At 39.2% G+C, this 23,699-nt stretch overlaps 1 protein-coding gene across 3 annotated transcripts in view; it reads left to right on the plus strand.

Annotated features, from left to right (window-relative positions):
• Nucleotides 1–22,974, plus strand: part of pawr (PRKC, apoptosis, WT1, regulator) — a 76,532-nt gene extending 53,558 nt beyond the window's left edge. For all 3 annotated transcript variants that reach the window (XM_063460323.1, XM_063460324.1, XM_063460325.1), the window contains exons 4-7: nucleotides 7,143–7,177; nucleotides 11,548–11,674; nucleotides 16,309–16,413; nucleotides 20,020–22,974. In XM_063460323.1, coding sequence (XP_063316393.1) covers nucleotides 7,143–7,177; nucleotides 11,548–11,674; nucleotides 16,309–16,413; nucleotides 20,020–20,106 — 354 coding nt within the window. In that variant the 3' untranslated portion in view covers nucleotides 20,107–22,974. The remainder of the gene's footprint in view (nucleotides 1–7,142; nucleotides 7,178–11,547; nucleotides 11,675–16,308; nucleotides 16,414–20,019) is intronic.
• Nucleotides 22,975–23,699: the final 725 nt, after the last annotated feature.

Raw genomic sequence — 23,699 nt, forward strand, 5'->3', positions numbered from 1 at the left:
CTGTCAACTTCAGAAACTCCCACCACGCTGTCAGAGAGGAGCTGATGTTGACGCTTTTGAAGCATTCATGTCGTTGGATGTTTGAGCTGATAAACGGTAGATCTGAAATCTCTAGATTATTGCAAAGTGCTTGTTCTACATCTAGCCAAGGTTCATCTAAGAGGGTATGTTTTTGCCATCCTGAGATAAACTGAAGCCTGTTGGCCAAGAAGTAGTGCTGAAAGTTAGGTAGTTCTAATCCTCCTTTATCCTTGGTCTTTTGTAGTGTTTTTAAGCTTATACGTGGGGGCTTATTTTTCCAAAGGAATTTGGACATATATGAATCTAGAGATCTGAACCAATCTTGCGGCGGTTTAGTTGGGATCATTGAGAATAAATAATTTATTTTTGGTAATACCATCATTTTTATAGCGGCAACCCTTCCCATGAGTGATATGGGTAGACATTTCCACCTAGCCAGATCACCTTCTACTTTCTTTAAAAGTGGGATATGGTTTAATTTAGTTAGATCTGCAAGCTTGGGAGAAACATTAATACCTAAATATTTTATATTTCCCAATTGCAGTGGAGTAGAAGAGGAATTATGGAAGGAGCAATTAATCGGAAGGACTGTAGATTTTGACCAGTTAATTGAGTAATCTGATATTCTTGCAAAAGAGTTTATCAGTTCAATCACCCCAGAGATATTGGTTTGTGAATTTTGGAGAAAGAGTAACACATCATCCGCATAAAGGCTGATTTTATGTTCCACGTTCTTGCATTTTATGCCCTTAATTACTGAATTCTGTCTAATTGCTGCTGCTAGTGGTTCGATAAAAATTGCAAACAGTGAAGGGGAGAGTGGGCATCCCTGCCTGGTGCCCCTCAGGAGACAGAAGCTGGAGGATGTCTGGTCATTTGTTCTGACACAAGCTGTTGGGGAATTATATAATATTTTTAACCAGTTGATGAAAGAAGATCCAAAACCAAATTTGTGTAAAGTTGCAAATAGAAATTTCCAGTTAACTCTGTCAAACGCTTTTTCTGCATCTAGAGAAAATATTGTAGTTTCAAGGTTTTTACTGTATGAGTAGTCTATCAAATTAAGTAATCTACGTGTATTTGTTGATGAGTGCCTACCTTTTATGAAACCAGTTTGGTCAGGATGAATTAAGAGGGGGGTTATTTTCTCTAGTCTCTTTGAGAGAGCTTTGCAAATTATTTTAAGGTCTACATTTATAAGGGATATTGGACGATAGCTTGAGGGATATACAGGGTCTTTGCCTGGTTTTAGCAGGAGATTAATGTTTGCAGAATTCATATTTGGTGGAAGTCTGCCATTTTCTTTGATTTCCAACAACGTTCTGTAAAAAACTGGTGCTAGAATCGTCCAGAATTCTTTGTAGAATTCTGCAGGAAAGCCGTCTGGACCTGGAGCCTTATTATTGGGCATATTTATCAGGGCTTCCTGGAGTTCACCTGGCGTCAGTGGCGAATCCAGTGCCATTGCTTGAGTGTCTAATAATTTTGGGAGAGTTATGTTGTCTAAAAACTGATCAATTTCCTTTTTAGATGGGTTTATTTGTGGTGAATACAACGTTTTATAGAAATCCCTGAAAATGTTGTTTATTTGTTTCGGTTCATATATTGTGTTCCCAGATGAATCTTGAACAGCACATATAGTTGTTTTTTCTTTATTTATTTTTAGCTGGTTTGCTAGAAATTGACCGGATTTATTACTATGTTCATAATTTTGTAAGCGTAGTCTTTGTACTAAGAATTTTGTGTTTTTATCAATTATCTCATTTAATTCTAGTTTTGTTTTGCGTATTTTGTTCAATGTTTCCTGATCTTGGTGGGACGCGTAGGCTTCTTCTAGTGATTTGATGGTTTTTTCTAATTCCTGAATATTTTTGTTTTCTTTTTTCTTTTTATGTGATGAGAAAGAAATTATTTTACCTCTCATCACGGCTTTCCCTGCTTCCCATAAAACAGAAGCTGATGTTCCGGGAGTGTCATTAAAGTCTAAATATGAAGTCCACTCTTTTTTAAAATATTTAATAAAGTCTTCATCTTTAAGCAGTGATGTATTAAATCTCCAGTTTTTACTTGGCGTAGTATTATTCTTGTGCATTAGTGTTAAAGATACAGGAGCATGATCGCTGACAGCTATAGGGTGAATCTCAGTGTCTGAAATGTCACTCAGCAGTGAGCAGCTGACCAAAAAATAATCCAGACGAGAGTAGGAGTGATGAACATGTGAGAAAAAAGTATATTCCTTACTGGTGGGGTGAAGGGAGCGCCATGCATCGCAAAGACCAAAGTCGCTCATATACTGTTTGATTATATTTGTGGACTGCCAATTACGCTGAGTTCCTGCTGTATTGAGCCTATCCATTTCTTCATTTAGTCCAAGGTTGAGGTCGCCTCCAAGAACAAGTGTGCCATCTAAGTGTTCAGAGAGTGCACTGAAAAAACTGTGAAAGAATGAGGGATCATCAACATTTGGACCATATACACTTACAATACATAGCTTTTTATCAAGTATAGATAGTTTAATGATTAAGAATCTGCCCTCTGGATCTATAACTGTATCGAGTACTGTGAAATTAATATTTTTATGTATTAAAATTGCTACTCCCCTTTGTCTAGAATTATAACAAGCTGAGAACACATTAGGAAACTCAGGTGTTTTAAGTTCATTCGAACCTCTAAGAGGTCTGTGGGTCTCTTGTAAAAGGACAACATCTGCCTGTAGTTTTTTGAGTTGGTTAAATATTTTTAACCTCTTTTCTCTGGAGCCAGCTCCATTTACATTCCATGTAACGAATCTCAGTGCACCCATAGATGTCTGTGTATAACTAGGGGTGTATGCTGTGTGTGTCGCTTAGACAGGTGGAGAGAATACATCACTTGTTCATAAATAAAGAGAGGGAGAGAGAGAAAAAGTGTGTGGCGAGATGCTCCCTGAGTCTGACTATGTGTTTGCATATTTACTAAGATGAGTACGCTTGGCTTAAATGTGTGTATCCTATACAACTGTGTGCGCTGTCTGAGTGATGTAAATGTGCTGCCGTTGAGCGCATGACTGTGCGTGATCGTGCTGTGCGTATGTGTCGAAATAAAGGATGTTGTTTGTGGATGAGTGTGGAAGCAGGTGATCGAAGCAGTGAAAGAAAGAAAAAAGAAAGAAACCAAGGACAAGGGTGAGCAGCATAAAAACAAGAGGGGAAAAGGAGAGAAGAAAAAACAAGAAGAGAGAAAAAAGAAAAACCGGAAACATTCTAATCAAACCATTGACGGAGAGTGATGGTGTTAATACTGCTATGATATCACACCTAAGATGCGATTTGATACTGGTAAGTTAAACAGATGTTAATGCAAGTTAGTGTGAGTGGATGGGGAAAGGGTGTAGCGGATTCTTATCTGGTGTGAAGTTAATACAGCCACGGACCTTGTCCGTCACTTCCGTCACTTACCTCTTTAACTTCTAATTCAGGCACTTTAGGGGGTAAGAAAAGGTCTTTTAGGAATCTGAAAGGGAGGACAAGAGGTTAACATGACTTTCTGCTACTGTTTACAGCGCTGCTTATAGGTTAGCCTTGTTTTCATCTCCAGCCTTCGATTTATGTTCCAGGTTGGCATTTTGACATCTATTTCTTCAGCTGGCAGCAAAGACCCAGACAGCCAGGTGTGGTTAGCATCTTAATAAAATGTGTGAGAGGACTGCAAAACAGCTTGAGTATAACAATAGAGCGGTAAGGTAAAAAATGTTAGCTTGTAATTGCAGCCAGAACCTGCAAATATCTCAACACATTGAGTACTTGCTGCTGTTTACTCAGGATCCCTTAAAATGCCACTCATGCATCTTATTTGAGCGTCTCTCTCCCCCTCTCTCTCTGTCTGTCAGATTTATTGAATGCCCTGAGTAAAATTGTGATTTTTATCAGCTTTGTGCAGAGAAACCGACTGAGCCCTGCGCTGTTTGGCGACTGGCTGGAATGCCAGAGATCAGCTTTTCATGGGCAGAGATGCTGATCCTTGAGAAATGTTCTCATTTTCTTTTCTTTTTTTCTTTTTTTTTTTTTTAATTTAATGAGCTGCCAAAACATAAATCTGTGACCACAGCAGCTCATAAATGTCCAAACCAAGACTTTTGAATGCGTTTCATCACAAAGTCCAACTGGTGTTGAGTGTTGTGGAGAAGGAGCAGGTTACAAAAGCACAGAAATGAGTGCTCGATTTTAGTGATAAAATGCTCATTTCTGCTGTAGCTGTTTGTCTCGGTGTATTCTTGGTAAGTGAGCGCTGCGATGTGGGTTGTAGGAGCTGTCGCTGGTGCTTGAACATTATAAATAAAGTTACACAGGCTTGTATTGTGCACAGTGAAGTAGTTGTACATTTACACTGTCTTGCAGACTCGTATCCCAAGCAGGTGGTTCACAATGCTCAGTGTGGTTACTTGACAACAGTTGCGGTAAAGTCAAAGACAATTGCAAAAGTGCAAAGAAAAGCTGTGATATAACTCTAAACTGCTGACCATTAACTGTTAGAAATACCTGAATTCAACTGAACAGACAGGCCGGTTGTCATCGATACAGTCCAGCTTTCTGCATCAAGATCCCACCAATACTGGTTTCAAATACTGCATCAGTGCAGAAATACTATACATGATTAAAGTTTAATTTTAAAAGCAACCCTTTATTCCAACATCACAGAGTAAAACTTACCAACAGTATTAAAGGTCCTGGAGTCGTGTTATTGTAATGTACTGTTATTTTAATCTGATCATCTCCCGCACTGCTGTGATTACTCATTAAATATTCATGTTCTTGCAGATAATTAATGGTGACATTTAAATTGAATATGTTTACCAAACTTGTTGCTCATCCACCAAAAAGACGGAAGATATTTATTTATTTTCTACTATAGCAGGCATAAAGAAGAATATTGGTAGAAATAAATAACTTGTTCCCTCTGTGTTACTGACTAAAGCTGTCTGGAGTACTTAGACTGTAGCGCAGGATCGCGAAGCAGTGCAAGGTTTTGACAAAAGAGCAAATGATTTAAAAAAAGCAACAAGCAAAACAGTTTAATATATCTATAACCTATAGCTCTCTGCAAAAACAGAAATTAAAACCTCATACTCATACTGATAAGGCTCGCAGGGTCTCACTAAAAATGTCATCATCCCTGGGTTCATCTTCTTGTACACGCCTAAGCTTGTGAATGGGATAACTTGAGAAGGAGGCCACGTAGGAGCCTTAAATTGATACCATAGACGTATCTACTAAAAAACATTTGGACGAGTTCGACTCTCACTGACCTTAACCTTGAGGTCAGAGGTCAAATTTTCTGAAATTTTGTGAGTGCGATAACTCGAGAACAAGGTGACATAGGATTTTGAAACTGATGCCATAGGTGTGTCTGAGGAGTCTGAGCGATACCACTGGCAGCTGCCACAATTTCTTTTATTTTTTCTTTACTCGGGCCATTCAATAAGGTGTTGCTTTGGCATGCTTTGCATTAATCACTACAAAGTTACAGAGGGTGTCACCTGCATCGAGTTTTGAAAAGTACAGCCACACCTGAGACTGCATTACCCTGTGTGTTTGCTGCTCTTCAACAAACTGCAGGAGTGATGTCACATGGTCTCGCTTTTTTCTCTAACCCAGATGTGCCCTGGTACTGTAGAGTTTTAGAGTGTAGAGTTTATTTGTAAGCCAGCGGACCTGATGTATGAAACTCGTGGAGCATCGCCGGATTGGATAAGCTGAATTTCTAGGAAAATGTAAAAGCAAATGTTCTTTACTAAAATCAACATTCGTTGGACACCATCAAACTGTTTCTAGGAGGGTTGCATATTCTGGACATCTAGAGTTTGGAAGTCAGAGCGTAAACTCACATTTACATTTAGACAGGTGTGTGTGTGTGTGTGTGTGTGTGTGTGTGTGTGTGTGTGTGTGTGTGTGTGTGTGTTCTTGACTGACAGAAAAATAAATGGTTTTTCCAGAGTTAAAGTAAAGAATGATGGCGATTATAGCTCCATAAACAGCGATGGAATATTTGTCTTCTGACCATATTCAGATCAAACAGATGTATAAAAAATGAAGTTAAACTAAACTTTCTATAACACTGTTTTCTGAGGCTTGTGTATTATAGTTAAAAGGTACAGCAGTAGAATAGCATCTGTCTGCCTTAGAGTCAACTATTAATGAAGAAGGAAGAAGATCAAACAGCTACTGTAGACTTGGCCTTTTAGGAGCAGCTGTGCCTGCTGTTGGCTTACACACAATCCTACAAAAAGACCTTCTATTTTAATTTGCTCTTAATTCCAGGTGCCACTTCAACCAGGCCTCATGCTAAGATGTGCTGTTATTTAGTTAAAGGCCAATTTTTGCTACATTTTGCCCTCTTACTCTTTTCTATCTTTGTAAATCAATCCAGGGAAGAGATGAGGGGTGGGATTTCATCCCCAGGTAATGGATGATTTGTCAGTGAGGCACAGAGGCTGGTGTATGCTGAGAGTCAGACAAAAGCCAAGCTCTGACTGATAGATCGCAGCAAAGCCAAGGCTCCTCAATCAAATACGGGACCCTTCACTGCACAGGACCTCAGGAAAGAGGAGACGTGTATTCATCTCACACACACTTCATTTTTTCCAGGGAATCGCTTCTTTACCAAAAGCATTTTTTATGGGGAGCATCACTGCTGCAAAGATCTAAACAACCTTTAGATCACACAATAATGGAAGCAATAAGATAAATATACAACTACATGTTCCAAAAATGAGATTGCCTTCCACCTCTTGGGGCTATGGGGCTCCTCCTGAACTATTAAATGCAACAAAGCCTATCTATATATCAGCTCTGCAGTTGCAATTCACAAAGGTTCACAGACAACCTAAAGGCTTTCTATAAATGCCGCCCCTGATAAATTTCTCTCATCCTGTAGATGACTTTTTTTTTTCTTTTGGTGAACCAATACAACCCAAAGGCAGATGAACAAAGCATAATGATGACACCAAAATCACCCAGATGTCTTGCCGTTTCTCTCTGAAATCATTATTACTGTAGAAAAGTCAACTTCTTTTCTTAAAGCAACTCTAGAGTTATAGTTTTTGGACTAGCAGCATTTATCTTTCCTTTGTTTGTTTGTTTCAGGAGACTCCGAGATCTGGAAGCGGCCGCTACAAGAGGTGAGGCTCATATTTTCTAACCCCAACTGAGAGTGGAGTTTATCTGCCATAACATCACTAGTAATGTGTCAAGGGAAGCACCAAAGGCCGGGATGAGAAAGAGCAGTTTGAGTAATTAATTACGAGAGCAGATTTCCTCCGAAATAGTCCGAGGGCCTTTTTCCTCATGTGTCACTGTTGTTGTTTTTTTTTTTTTTTTTAACATTTTTCTGCTCTTCAGTGCTGCTTCTGTCTTGCTATTATGGTTCAAGAAAGATGATGCGTTTGAACTCTGGTTGACAGGACACCATCTGGACCCTGGACACTTTGTCCGGGCCATCACTTCCCTGCTGTGGCTGGCAGGGAGTGCTCAGAGTAAATGATTTGCTTTGAAAGGTTTTGGTTCTAAAATGAGAGGTGCTGTTTGGTCAAGTTTGCTTTGGCATTTGATAAATGGCTTTCAACCTTTCCTTCTCAAACAGCCTAAAAAAAATTCTTTCAGTTTCAGTTTGGACTGAAACCTCCTGGGAATAGCTCTACTTAGAGTTTTCATTCAGCTTACTGGTTTTTGCTGTTCTTTCTAAACAGGTCATCAAAATTAGTATTCTTTTAACACTGCGTCTGAATTGCTCAGGGAGGGGCTCTTGAAACGATGCATTTTCCCTTCATTTTCCATGTTAATGAAGTACATCACAGAAAATTGTTTGTATCATTTAGAGTTGACGTCCCTCAGCGTGAGTCCGCCGTGCATTTATTTTGCATTATTTGCAACTAAAGTGAGCGGTTGTGGCCAACCCTGACAGTCAGGTTCACCAGCTGACATTCAATCTGGCCGTGTAATTATGGCTGCTGCTCTCATCAGCTGGGTTAGCCTCACTTGGACGCTCAGCTGTTCCGCTACAGATAACCCACCAGGTGGGCTGGGCAACACAAGATGGCTGAATGAACAATTTAAAAACATATGTGGCGCTCTGATTTACTTCCCTTTCAGACCATTTGGTTTTTCCTTTTTAAAAACTCATAGTAACATGACACTAAATTCAAATCTGATTTGCAATCCAATCAGCTGCATCTCATTTATCATATTAATTTGCCTACTAAGAAAAACAATATAACAAAAATTGCACGTCAACCTACCATGCATCTACATTTTAAATGTAATGATTTTACCTTTTACAGTCTAAAGTCCAAAAACCAGCATTATCTTTCCTCATCAGTGTTTTTGGAGCTTCCAGATGCTTCTTCCGAATTTGAATCTGAGCCCTTTTGCAGCTGACACACATCTATGAAAATAATGTGAGAAACAGCCACCAGGTTAAGGCTGTCTTTGCTAAAATTAACTTGTGCAGTGACACAAACGCCTCCCTCTGGTATGCACCCACCTGCTGAGAAGTCGGAGAGAAACACAGAGCAGTCTGAATGCACCAGGGGTTTTATTTTATTTGGGTGCAACTAAAAGAAAAATGGAAATGTGTTTACATTTAAGCATAAAAGAGAAAAACTAAGTAACTTTTTTGAGTTGCAAAACTAAAAACACTATCAGTCACTAAGAGTTTTCAGTGGAAAAATCTCCACAGAAGACGATGATGCAGGTCAGTTGGGACCATGCTTTTGACTTGTTTCATAAACTGACAAACATCCTGTCTAGCAGGGCAGGTCTGCTCTAGGTGCTGTGTGTTATGAATGAGGGGCAGTACTGTGGTGGTGACAAATTTTCACTGTCTAAAGTGCCGTCTTTCCAAAGGGGGGAAAAGAATGAAACTACATAAGCAGGGGACCTGAAAGATTGAAGATTTCGAAACCAAAGCACAACCAAGCTGTCTCTGCCTGCCTGTAATCCCAGCAGCCACTGAGATGACTGAGGAGTGACTGCATCTGTAAACTAGCAGCTCAAAGCAGCTCTGCATGGAAGCTGGCTTTATACTGTCTTGCTTTAAAGTAATGAGAGCATTAAACAGATGACTGAATCCAGTGTGCTGTTGCCTCCAGTGAAGTTTTGACTCAATCCACACATTGACATTTGTGTTTGTGGGGAGATGTTATTATACCTGTGACTGTTGCTGTTATTGGTGCTCTTGTCTGTGCTTTCTCCTTCCCACCTGCTGAGGCTCACAAGAATGTGCGATTGGCTTAGCCTCTCTCTCCCCCCCAGACCTCAGCCTGTGGGGTGCTAAAGTGCCACAGTGTGATATTTCGTGACGAGGCTGTGGATGTTTAGGCTTGGATTCAACACCCACTGTGCATCTTAGGGAGTCCGTGTATTTGTGATGTTTGTGTGTGACTCTCGTGGATCTTTTTTTTCGGGACATCATAGCAAAGGCATGAATTGCACAATATACGCGCCTGTGGGCTCGTGTGTACTCATGCTGATAAAGTTGTCTTGAAGAGCCACAATGAGAGAGACAAATGAAGTCACCTTTATCTTGCAGACGAGCGTCAAGGAGAGCAATTCAAGGACTCCTCTTGATCAAAAGCGCTGGCCGCTGCAATGTTGGCTCTGGGAGAATGAAGGAAAATAAGATGCTTGTTCTGTAAATGTCAAGGTACACAAAAATACTGCCTCTGCATGTGTACGGGAAATGGCACTGCCGCTTCAATAGAGGAAAGAAGAATTTATATTTTTAAGCCACTGATGTCATGAGACCTGTTTTTGTTGTGCCTTTATTCAGCTCCAGTTCATGCCAAAATAATCTTTGATCTATCTAGAGGAAGTAAAACCCTCAAGGATTTCTTGGTGAACTGGGAGAGGATTATTTAGGGTAGACTTTGGTTTATTTGGTCCATATCTCTTTTGCTTGCACCGTGGCTACTGTGGAGATCTCCTGAGGAAATCAGTTCAGCTGCTCCCTGGACATCACTTCACTCCAGTCTGCAAATTGCAGCCATCTAGCAATGGAGGCAGGTCAGCAGTTGCCCTCGCAAGACAGGCTTTGCAGTCAGAAACATCTGCTACCCTTGTAGCAGATGTTGTGTCACCCTCTTTTTATTTTTTCCATTTAGATGGAACTATATCAACTGCCGACCCCAGCACAAGAACTATTTAAAGCAAATGCTAAAAAGCCTCATATCCTGAGAAATAAATCTCCCAATATCATCCAGCAATATCATATGTTGCTGGATGCACTGGTACCTATGAAACAATTAGACCAAACATATTGAAATAATTCTGATATGTTTAGACTCAAAAACAAGACCCTTGTAGGAAAAAGTTGGGAGGACATCCTTATACAGAAAACTCAAGACTGCTGTTTTTAGACCAGCCAACCAGTCAACACTGAGACTACAGCCTTATTACTTTCAGATATGAAATGTACTAAACATGCCAAAAAGGAAAAACAAAAACAAGAAAGCCGATCTTGTCTGGTTACTATTATTTTTTTTTAAATATTGGCATTCCATGAAACTGAGCACTGGAGAAAAATAAACAAATTTAACAGTTTATACTCAGAGTTTCCACTGCTGTTTCTACGATTTCAGAGTTAAAAGTACTTGTTAAAGTTGTCTAATCATGCAGACTTCATATCTGGCAGGTCTTAAAGAGTACAGATGGTACAAAGGAGGTATTTGTCCTGTGTCTTGCCAGCAGCTTTCCTGTCTGTTTCAGCTGTAGAAATCTGCCAACCAGCCCCGTCAGACAACACACTGAATCCTACAATCGAAGTAATTTTATTTCCAGGGAGATTATATAAACCTGTCATAGTCTCTTGCTACTGGGGAGTGGGAGTAGTTGTAGTTATGAGGTATAGAGCCAGCAATTCATTCCCAGTTTCCACGTCAATAATTATTGGATTAAGGTTAGTAAGGAAATTGACTGCACATGAATATTCTATTCCCAGCTGCCCCAGACTCTGTCTCTGAGCACCGAAGAAATGAAAACGAGATAAGTTTAATGTTCTGTTTGAGCTGCATGCAAAACTTCAACCCCCCCACCAGCTTAACAGCAGTGACGCACAAGTTGCCACTGCCATTCCTGAGCCTATTTGAAGTTATAATATGTAAATTGTTTCTTAATCAGAATCCTTTTTATACCAGAGTTGCACATCCTTGATGGCCTTCTCCATTAAAGGAATAAAAAGGGAGAGGGGCTTTAATAATGCATGCCTAATTGAAAGAGCAAACACGCGGAAGATATTCCCCACCTGCTCTTTTGATGATGGCTGTGTCATCCCTATTGAAGTTTTACAATGTGGGTATGATTCATACCTTCAAACGGCCTCAGTGTGAATACACTACTGGACACTTTGAAAAGTAGAAATCAAGCTCAAATGGTACTCTTTTTCTAACTTTCCTTTTCTTTTGAAGTGTGGCCGTGTATAATGTGAAGTAAAAAGATGAAATATTTCGATGCATTCAACTTACAGGCTTAGCAATATTGTGTTTGTTACTAACAGCTTTCCACAAATGGGGTTGGAGGAGGACATAGGCGGGAACAGCCGACAGCGACACAACCGCCACGGCCGAGATGGAGGAGCTTCAGCACCTGGAAGTCTGGAGAAAAGGATAGAAGAGCTGGAGAGGGTAAATAGACTGACCTTATATCAAGTCATATTACTAGTCGAACCTCGTCCACATAAACATAACCCAAAGAATATTATCATTTAAAGAAATGTTGCATTTCTTGATTTATTGGAGTTCACTTAAAAAAAGTTAACATTTGCCTTAAAACTTAGATGTTTTTATTTCTTAAAGACACAAAGGTGAGTAAATGTAAGCGTCTGCTCTGATTTAGATGAGTCAGAATACATGTGTTGGCAGATTTTAAAGCTTCCCTGCAGTGATAAGGTCAACACCTGTTGTTCTTGGCAGTCCTCTAAGTCCTTACCTATCAAATGAGCTTAATATTTACTGACAATCTGCTGATTGTTTTGCTGTGGATTACTAGAGTTGATCTAATTCTTGAGTATTTAAAAAAACTTCTTTTTTTAAAATTAGTTTTAGTTAGTTTTTTCAGTCCTTCATTTTATTTCTTATTGTAGATTTAATTCCTATCTCCATATTATGGAACATATAGAAGTCAATATCATCTCCTCAGAGATTTTTACATTGCATTTTAATGAAGTTTAACTGTCAGATATAGCGAGCAGAGGAGGGTGGTGAGTGGAGATTGGGTTAGCATGGCAAGTTGGTATCCTCAGATATCCCAGGATATTGTTGACTATCTGATCTCATAGTTCAAATTCACTTTTCCCAACCTTTGGGGGGAAAAAAAAGTAAACTTGCTTGTGGTCATGGTTGGTTGCCAGGTGGTTATTGACCAATCTTTAGGCTTACATGGCTAGGGCTTTACCAGGTGGTTGCTAAGTAGTTTCAAAGCCTGAAGATCGGTCTAACACAAAATTGATGCACTGGTTAGATGCATTATAACAGGACTTGTAATTGTTTGTAGAAAGAAAGAAAGAAAGAAAGAAAGAAAGAAAGAGTGACTGAGAGTAAAGCTGAGTTTCTAGACTTTTCTGGATGTTACTAAAACTACATTCATCCCCACAGAACAGCATGGAGATCTAAAATTGCTGAGGTAACATCAGTTATTGACATCTATCAAAATTCTATTAGCGTCTCAGTGCACCGTGAGTCAAGGCTGTATCTTTGGGCCAACTTGAAAGCCTCTATCAGTAGCACTTTGTTAAGATGAAATTCCACTTTGAGTCCTTTGTGCAGCTGCCCAGGTTCTAAATTTCCTGGCTGGAAACTGTGGCTCTGCACTTACAGAAATTCTCCTCAGTGTTGTTGAATAGATGACCTTTCTCAGTACAGATATGTCTTTTCTTCCTGCACAGCTCCTATCAGCCACTCAGCCTCTCTCTGCTCCCACTGTAGAAACTCAACTTGGAATCAAATGTCACTTGGGTGGCTTTATGAAAAGTCATACCAGCTGTGACTTCAGCATGAAGCAGTTTTGTCAAATGTCCAGAAATCATATTTCACACATATATTTGTCGTTGTTGTTTATTTCACTTTTCATTCCAGATGCAGGTCTGCTCATATAAGACAGCTGCACCTAAATCTCAGACTTCACTGAGACTTCAAGCTCTCAGTGGGTAGCTGCGGGTGAACTGTGGGGCTGTGTGGGCAGGGCACACAGACACTTACCAGACAAAGGGCCTACACCTGTTTTGCCCTTTAGGGCAATTTTGCCTTTTTGGCTCCCAAGAGGGAATTCAGTGTGGGTAACCCACTGTAGGTTGCCCATCGAAAACCCATGTGGGGCCCATTTGGGGTCACCATAAAAATTTTCTTTGGGCAACTAGTGTATGTACCTGCTGTGGTAGCTTTTTGGTCTAAGTAGCTCTTTTTTTGTTGTTTTGTTTTTGTTGATTTTTGAAGAACATTCTGCTCAACACCTCCTACCAGTTGGTGGCAGTAATGTACCATGGGGGCACATGTGGGCCCTGGATGGGGCACCACTAGGGCAGCCAAAGCCTAGAGTGTTGGTATACTGTGGGCCTAAAGTAGGTGCCCCCTTTTAGGACCCCTCTCTGCTTAGTCTGGACAGCCCACAGTCACCTCACACTATGGACTATCCCACAGTGCGGGGCCCAGATGTGCCACATTTTACTCTGGTGCAAGGCCCACTGTAGGCCATGTGGGTCTGCCCACAGTGGCTGCAAACAGGCCTTAAAAGGGTTAGTCATTAGATCGTAGGTCCTTGCTTAAAAATAAGAGATGTTTGTTAAAGACTGTATATATCTTTCACAGAAAAAGCTGAAAGTATGTACATGTCTCCTTTAAAAACAACGAAAAGGTATTGAATGCTAAGTCATGGGAGTCATACCAGATTTTGGAAGTCCTTTTTCCCATCATTCTACTCACACCCCGAGCTGACGAAGATGATTGTATTAATCCACTGCGGTCTAAGATGCCTAGGGTTCGATGATTAAGGACAACCACTCTCACTGACGTCTTTCAGAGCATTTTAGGATTATTTATATATGCTGCCCTAGAAAATAGAAAAAGCATTATTGTCGACTTTAAATAATTCACTGAATGGTTCTTATATTAAAATGAGCAACTTAGAAAGCAGAACCAACATCATCCTTTTTGGTCCCCATAATGCTTTGAGCAGATTTAATATCAGCAAGCAAGAAACATCCTGGGGAAGTGAAAATACAATGAAAATTCCATATTCAACCAATATTTAACAGATTTGTGGAGACCCATACTTTACAATGTTCTGGGGCACAGTGTATTTTGTGCAGAATGTTTTTTAATGTTTGCACAATGGACAGTGTTCCCAAACGCTGTTATTGTCAGATGACAGACATTCAGAATAAAGGAAAAGGAATTTCAGCTGGTATTGTTGTATTTTATGAAAGAAATAAGACAAATGTTTGTTCAGGTGTTTTTGAGAGGAGATACAATGCTGCACTTATCTATGGTAGCTTTAAAAGTCATATTATGCCAGCTTTGACTATTGCCATCTACTGTAGCTGCATAATACATTTTTTATTTATTTAAGCAATTTCATGATTATCTGGAAGAGCCAGAAAGTGAAACTACAAAGTCCTGGTTTAATCTTCATTTCCATGATAAAATACCAGCAGTTTGAAAATGTGTGCACATTAACTTTCGGTTTATGATGTGCATACAATCGTTGTCTCTCTCAGGAAGGCACAATATCCATTATTTCACTGTGGCTGTTAGAGGAGGCGGACAAGAACACACTGGCTTTTAAGTACAATTTGAAAATAGCACAAAAGTACTATATAAAAGAAACTATTAATGCATTGTTCACTGACAGTCTGCGTGGATTTATTATGGTGGGTTTTTGAAGAGTCTGTGGAAGTGGGAAATAGAAAATTACATACATTATTGAAAAAATGTCATCTTACAAAAAGTCAATGCAGTTGACTGTTCTTGACGCCTTTTTAATACCAAATGTTTCTGCTAGTAAAAATATGATTTCAATAAAGTAATCTCTTTCAGTAGACCAGTGCAGAGGCTCGTTTCGTTTCCTTTTTTTTAACTAGTAAATGTAGCTGCTTCACTTTTACTTTTGGCACTTTTGCCTTTGTAAGATCCAAATAAAAAGCAGTTGCATGTTTTTCAGAAACTGATTTTAAAAATACAATTTAAAAAAAAAAAAAGAGAGGAAAAAAAAAAAGCTGAGAGTTGTGCAACATCTGGCAACAAATAAAGTTAATTAGTAATGTGATTAGGTATAAAAGGAGCATCCCTGGGAGTTTTTCATGAGTGGAAGGAATTCACAGCTTTATGAGTGGCTCTGATGAAATAGTTCAGCAATTTTAAAAAAATCCACTCCTCTGTTTTATTCTTTGCCCATGCAGTTCAGGATTGCAGGTGTGCTGGAGCCCGATCCAAGCTGTATGACAGGGCAAGAGGCATGGTGCAATCTGGCTGGTAGCCAGAGCTGACAGAGAGACAATCATTCGTACTCGCATTCGCTCCCAACACCCAATTTAGAATCACTAATTAACCTAACAAGTATACCTTTGGAGTGTGAGGGTAAGCTTGAATACCCAGAGAGAACTCACCCAGGCGCAGGGAGAACATGCAAAGGGTGCTAAGAGAGTTTCATAATATCATTAAAGTCTGAGTCTAAGAATCCAGAGTAACCTCTGTATGCATTGGCCATAAACTGTGAGTCCGCAGGTGGTGCTGCTTTAAAAATAGCCATGCAAAATCGCTGCATGGGCTCAGAATCACCTACGAAAACACCTGTTAGTGAACCTAGGTCCCCACTGCACCAAAAGAAAGCAGTTTCATTTTAGCAACCCTTATTTTTCCAGCCTTTTGTTGCCCCTGTCATATTTTTTTTTTTTTTAAAGATTACCATCATCAAAATGATCTAATATATTTCTGGAAACACTAAAATGTCTCGTTTTTAATCACTTGATATGTTTTCTATGTTCTACTGTGAATAAATATGAGTTTAGAGATTTGCATCATTGCAATCTTTCCCAATTTACTGGATTCGGGTTGTATTTATCTTGATTAACTTCATTTTGTTTTCCCTTTCAGACAGCAATGCTCCAGGGCAACTGTTTCAGTGTATGAAATTCCAAATCTTGTGTAGCTAAACTAATTACAGGGCAGATTTCCTGGTACACCTTAATGCAGATTCCACGCACTGTTTCTTTGTGAAAATATTTGCCTTTCACGTAACTATGTGTGCAATCTGTGTGCATTTTCAGGAGCTGGCCAGAGAGCGTCAGGAGAACGCCAGGTTGCTGAAAGCCTACCAGGACAAAGATGATCTCATTGGGAAGCTGAAGGAGGAAATTGACTTGCTGAACCAAGTGAGCACAGCCTACATAATTTTCTGCTCTGATGTCTGATATTTTGAGTGTTCCTTTGTGTTTGCATGCGTGGGCGGCTTGTGGGGGCTGTAATCATCATCTGGCATTTTACTGGCCTTGTGTGTAATAGCTATGTGTTTTTCTACACTGATTATTCTCGCAGTCTATCAGAAGCTGGACATAAACATACTTTTTTAGTTTTGGATTTATATAACTTGAAACACAATGGGGAAAAAAACTTACTGTAATTTGCCATTTAAACACTCTGAAACACAGGTAGTTGAAAGTATTAAAATTTGTTGCTCCGTGTGGCAGGTAGGTTCATATGTAACTGATTCATTAATCATGGTGTGTACCACTGAGCTGTTTTTTGTCAGCCTAAATTTGAGAGTACTGTCAGTCGTCTTGGATGAACAGTGAAGGATAAGCAGTCCTCTTTGGCTTCTTTCATTCGGTTTATGCAAGTAGTTTTTGTTGAATACAGCAAAAAAGAAAGAAATGATGAAGTCCTCTGAAAATTACTTTTAACAGCCGTGTTCACGCTTTTTATCTGCATCATGGTTTTTTTTTTTTTGTTTTTTGTTTTTTTTTTTGGACCTTTCTGGAGAACGAGTCTGAACTGGGCCTTTACAGTTCAAACCCCTTTAAATTGGAACTTTCAAAGTGAATTTTTTACTGTGTCATTTAACAGTCAAATCAAAACAGTAAAATGCAGCCATGGGCCAAACTAGATGAACAGTAAATTACAACCTAGCCAATTTCAGCCAATCACTGTGGTATTACAATCAGCAACCATTTATTATAAAGTGACTTTCACAGTTGGGCTTCACATTCAAAAATGAAATTGAAGTTCACCTTACACCTCTGGGTTAACTTTGTTGATTACAGATTTATCTTAATTATTGAGTTGCTTTTCATGTTGCTTGATAACCAGTCTACTACATAGACACCACATAGGAATGTATAAGGCTTAATTATGTTTGGATAACATTCCATTGGCTGATAATATAATTAATATTATGGCATGCTGTTTAGTTGTTTGGTACAATCTTTCCAAATACACTTCTAGTGTTTTATTTCACTCTTACTTTGACCTTATTAGTAGATGTATGTCTGTGTATTGCATCGAGACAGTTTACAAAAGTAGCTTGCTAACTAAGCTCACTAACTTTAGTAACCTTAGGCAATCCACAGCTTCTCATCCCATTAAGGTAACATCTGGCTCTAAAAAATAAACAGCATAGCAGTGACTGTCTATTAACTTTGAGAGTTCATAAGAATAAGATCCAGTGGGTGATCTTACTGTGTCTGATGTACATTCTATGGAATCACTCTTCTTTAGCTGCAACACTGTGTGACGAGCAAAGCAGAAGAAATAATAATGAGGTCTACTTTCACTCCCTACTCTTCAGATTTGGAAGCTTGGTCTTCCTTCATGGGGCATTTTGATGTCACATGTTAACAAACTCGGAAATGGTCTTATGTTTTGTCAGAATATTTGGTTACGGAGACTAATATTGCTATAGCGTGCATGTGTGTGTCATGGTGTCATTGCCAAGATGCATTATGGTTACGTCAGAGATCCCAGTAGCATTGACAAAGTGGTAGTATTTGAATGACTATGAATGAGAATGGGTTTAGTTAAAAGAATTTTATTGTAACTTCATAAACTAAGGCCTATTTCAAAATAACAATGAAGAGATGCATGCTGTTTTTGGTAAAATCTTCATGGCAAAAATGATCAAAGTCAATAAAATATGAACTCTTATATAGGCTGAACGGTTATAAAGAGGAGATTCAAATCGGGTTAAAACACATTTGTAGATGAGGTGATAATATTGAGTGTTTACAAAGACAAGAAAACACCCATTTCTCACTGAAAAATGGAACTAAATAGTTCTCCCTCAGGAAGATCAGTTAAGACATGAGAATGGCAAGACGAGCGATAATAAGTGCTGCTGCTGCAATTATCGTGAGAAGAGCTTTTGACAGATCTCGTAACTATCACAGTCTGATCATTTCACACTAAAGTGAACCCAATAGCAGGGGTCAGGTGTGCTTTCACATTTGGCTTGATGGGTTGGAGTGTGTTTTTTGTTTTTTTTTGTTTTTTGTTTTTTTTCTCTCCCCCTTCTTTCACCTCACGCTGCACGCAGGGTGAGAAACATGTTGGCTGATGGCTTTATATCCGTAGTGAAGCCTCTCCAAACCTTCTGTACTTGCAGCTTTTTACTGTGTTTTCTGGATCACGAGTCTGGTGGGTGGAAAACGGTGTACATTTTTCTTGCTTGCTTATTATCTAAATGCTTTTGTCATTATCAAACACTGCAAAACTCACTGCAAACCCCCAAAAGAGCACAATATACAGGAAGCATCATACTGATAGCATCACATATAGGAGAGGTTGGCCATAAGAGAAGTGATTTATCCAAGGATGGTTAATGCAGGGAGCGAGCCATCAGAAATGTCCCTGAGAGAGGCTCCTGCAGGGCCTGATGTTAAAGCAGGAGATAAGAGTTGATCCAGTCGGCGTCTCTGCAGAGTAAAACTGAACCCTCAGTCACTGTAGAAGTTTATTTGGGAGAGAAAGAAAAGATAAAGCTCAACTGTTGGACGTCTTTCTCCCCACTGATATGCTTTGAAAAGAGAGTCTTGCAGTGTTCAGTGAAAGCTTACACAGTAAATACTGATGGGCTCATCTAATGAGAAAGAAAAAGAGCTTTTATATTTCCTAAAGGTTAAATCTGCAATAATTGTCCTTTTTTTCTTTTTCTAAGTTGATATAATATTCTTAGCAAACAGCTGTTTACTTGCTTATCACTATTACTCAATATAGAGTTGTTACTTAATGCAGCACTAGATTGTTTAGGTGATTGTAGTGTCTACATTAAACTTTTGAAGATTTTTTTTCTGGAAGCAGCTACATGTTACAGGCATCTGTCAGACAGGTGACAGCTATCACGTTTTTGAGTCTTTAAAGTCTTCAAATGTCTTAAATTTGCTAATAAAATTGAAATCAACTGTATCTATATGGTGCCAATTCACAACAACAGTCAGCCCTCCCACCCCGTCTGTGAGCAGCAGATCAAATTATCCGCATCTTGGTGCAAAGAAGGGAACAAAACCCCACCTCTCTCTTGTTAGTGTCTCACCTTACGTTAGTCTTGACGTCCCTTTTTTGCCGCAGAGACAGCAAGCTGTGTTGTAAACCTGTGACCTGCTTAATTTGACTTTTTAAGTCCCTGCAAGTGTTGTTCAGCTCGTTCCCAACAGTCATGCAATCATGGCCGGTGATGGAAGAAACCGAAAATGAGGAGTGTCACTTTGATGAGACATCGCTGTGGCAACTTAGAGCTTCTCTCATTTGCAACTAATTGAAGCTGTTAATGTCTAATTTGTTGCTATCAAGCCAGCCCAAATGGAAGGGGAGGGGGGGGGGGGGGAACCTGGCAGCAAGCAATGCTCATTTTAACTCTCAGACGAACACTCCACAACCTGATCAGGCCTCTCAGCGGTATAGAGGCAGGGTCTTGAATATTTATGTGGTTAAATGGGTCCTGATGGAACTAAACAGAGAGATATGTGTGTGTTGTGCCCTTTTCACAGGACCTGGATGACATCGAAGATGAGAACGAGCAACTCAAACAAGAGAACAAGACTCTGCTGAAAGTGGTAGGCCAGCTGACGAGGTAGAACCAGATCCGGCACAACAACCCAGCAACTCTGTCGTCTCCCCTCTCCAAACCAGCCTCCTGCTCTGGGTCAAGTCCAGCAGGGTCACCTTTTATCTGTTTGAATCTGTGTTTTTTTTGTTTTTTTTGTTTTTGTTTTTTGTCTGTTAGAGTGAGACTGTAAATCAGCTGTCATCTGAGGCGCACAGCCTTAAAATGCATCCCTCCTATCTGAGGAGGATTATTCCAATTGTTGTGAAAGCTACAGCTGAACTGAGTGGTGGGGATTTTCGGTTATCCTATACATATTATATGTAAATGTACTGTATATAGGCCATTTAGATTGTTAATTTTTTTTTTGATTTCTGATAAGGTCTTAAAAAAAAAAAAAAGTTGCTAAAATACATTGAATGTATGTGCTGCAAAAACAAGCGCACACAAAGTCTTTTCAAACTTTGGATGCTAAAATCTTAGTCCAGACATCTCCACAAACTACACCCAACACTCACCCAGGTAAACTGAAAAAGATTTCCATTGTTGCAATGTTTGAATTGTGTCTGAAGCCAGTGCAGTGCTGCTGTTTAGGACCAAATCCAATATAATTATTGCTACAGTATCAGCAGCCAAAGTGGGCATAGTGCCTTGCAATGCATGTGAGATTTTTTTTCTTTTTTTTAAATATAATTTTTTTAAATGGTTAAAGCCTGGTGCTTTATTAATGGACACTGGTGCCAGATTTACTTTCTTCCAATAACTTTTTGGTACATCTTAATCCCACAAGGGCTAATCTGAAAAAATATGCATTTTAAGTATATCCCATTTAAACAATCAGTTTAAAAATAATATCAATAAAATGCTTTACTCATTTCAATGTCGACATCTTGAGTATTATAGCTGACACTTATGAAACATCTTTGGGTAAAATCCTTGTCTATCATATATCTGGATTCATTTTCTTAAAAGATATTTTGCTCTTGTTTACAAGTTCAGCCTTTGTGATATTTAATAGATGTTTAGTACGGAGTTTTCTGGACCTTTAATATACGGTTTAAACAGAATTAATTGGCAGTTTGAAAATTGTGAGAGCAAAACTGAAGACACTGTGCTTAAAATGTTTTCTTGCAAGAAAAACATCTTTGTAAATCCAACGTTTTTGGAAATCTAAAAGTTGTTTATGAATTCAAAAGTTTTGCTTCCTGTCGAGGTGACCTACATATAAAACTGGCTAGTTTCATAGCAAACATGCTACATCTGACCTGTTCCATGTAGACTGCTGTTGTATAATGAGCTGTATGAATTGGCAGCAATTGATATTGAATGCTAAGATTGAAGTACTGAAGTTGGGACTATACAAATGTTCACTGATTTTCTATTTTTTGGGAAACAGAGTATCAGTGCTCTTTACCAGGGATGTTCCCGGAAACTAATTTTACTCGTCACTTAAATATGAGGGGGGAAAAATCAGAATAATAAAGTATTTTAAGATGCATTTGAAAGTCTTTATATTCTTCAGCAATCTGACTATATTTTAAAAATGTGCTAAAAAATGTAACACTTTCTGGCTTGACTTCAACATATTAGATCAGTTAGCTGAGTGTGGCTAAAGGTAGCACCAGCAATCGTTTCTCCTTTAAAGTCCACAAACCTGTCTAAATGAATATAGCCATGTAATGTTCTGGCTATGTGTCACTTTCATCTGATAGAGTGGATGTAAAACCATTAATTTTCTAGGTCCAAGTACTGCGTGATTAATGCAGTGAGATCGAGATCTTATTTTCCACCTTACTCTTTACAACTTCCTGTCATAGAGACGAAGAGGGTTGCTGCTATATGTGAATGCTGACCGGGTGTGTAACCTTTTTAGACGCAATGATTGGCTGGCACTGTACATTAATAAAATGTGGAAAAAAATAGGCTCTCTCATATATTTTGGTTGCCACTTAGCAGGGCAGCATTATTTAGGCCCCAGTCACACAGGCCTAGAGACCAGTCGATGAACGGCTAGTAACTAGGGAAAAATTGGTATTTCCTGACTGGTTGGCAAGTGGTTGTGGGAGGTTGCCTGTTAGGTCTCTTGGAGAAATTTGTCACAAGGAATTATGTTGCTGCACTAACAAAACCTTGCAATTGCTTCGGTCACTAGCAGAATTCTGTAGTTCCCTGTAGTTTCCTTGGAAGAGGAGTTATCTGCAAATATTTGCTAGCTACTTGCAAAGCGGTTGTGAAACAAACCGGAAATGGAGACCATTTGCCTTAAAATAAAAGTTAAGCCTTTTGAAACATGTCGATTTCGGCAATAAGGCACAACTTTTACTTTGAAAGTGTCTTACATATTTCTTTGTAGCTCCGACCGGTGAGATTCAGGTCAACAGTAAGCAAAGCTTCTGCTTTTGTAAACAGCACATTTGGAATAATATTTTAAATGATAAACTATTTTTAGGTCTAATATCTACAGTTTCTTTATTGTAAACCTGCTGTTTAATGACACAGAAGTAACTCCATATTTTACTTCTGTTTTTCTGCCTTTTAGAATGCGTGGAGCGAGTTATAGTGCATTTTTTTTTTTTTGTATGATAACCAAATGAACTGAAGGAGCATACTGTTTGAAATGCATCTCTTTTGTTTACTCAAGGGAACAGGCTTTGATGGTAGCAGAATTTTACTTTCTTATTTTATTTAGCCGCTCCTCTCCCAGCGAGGAGGTGCACGGTGATCTCATGCGCTGTGGCAAAGGGTCTTTAGGCTCACTGCTTCCACATACATTCACATGTTTTGGGGTAAAGATCATCCCCACATAGACAGACACCACAGACCCATCTCTCTTTCCACTGCATTATGCATGTACAGAAGATTAAGTCATTTAATAAAAGTTTGATTATCTCTCTCCTCAGTCGACTCGCTTGTGTTCATTAAGACTAATTTGATGTGATGATACCGTGCCACTGAGTCGGTAATGCAATGTGACGGTGGCGGGGAGTTCAGTTCCTCTGCTTAGCTTTTAGTACACACTCGCGCGCGCACACACACACACACGGGGCTGATGATGATTCAACATGCCAATCATCAACCTGGATGTGGCTGGGACACGAAAACCGCCATCAACCACACACAACTTATTATACTGTTGAAACGCTGTTACTGTTGAAATTCCCTCACCTACTGACAGTTTAAGAGGGGGAAAAATCTATACAGGAACCATATCAGGACTAATGTCAACTAAATTTCCAGATAATAGCCTCTTTCAGCTGACGGAAAGTACTGGAGGCTCTCTTTATAATCCATATTAGCATTTTTATGGAAACTTTTAGGGTTTGTCATTTGGAATAGTCACAGAGGGCACAGACAATTCATAACTGCCTTTGGTTTGTCACAATAAGCTTTTAGTCTGCTCTCAGCAGTACTGTCAGACCTCCACTAAAGTTCAGACAGCATCAGAATCCTTTCTGTCTTATTGTCACTCAGTAAATTACACTGTGTGGGGGAAAATGGCTTGTCAGCAGGTCTTTGTATAGATCTTGTTTTTTGTTTTGGAGTTTTGCAAGGAGATGTTACGTCAGCAACATTTGGAGAAAGGCAATGTGGCTATCTTGTAGAATGGCTAAAAATGAATAAATG

The sequence above is a fragment of the Pelmatolapia mariae genome, linkage group LG17, assembly GCF_036321145.2.
Source record: "Pelmatolapia mariae isolate MD_Pm_ZW linkage group LG17, Pm_UMD_F_2, whole genome shotgun sequence".
Lineage (NCBI taxonomy): Eukaryota > Metazoa > Chordata > Actinopteri > Cichliformes > Cichlidae > Pelmatolapia > Pelmatolapia mariae.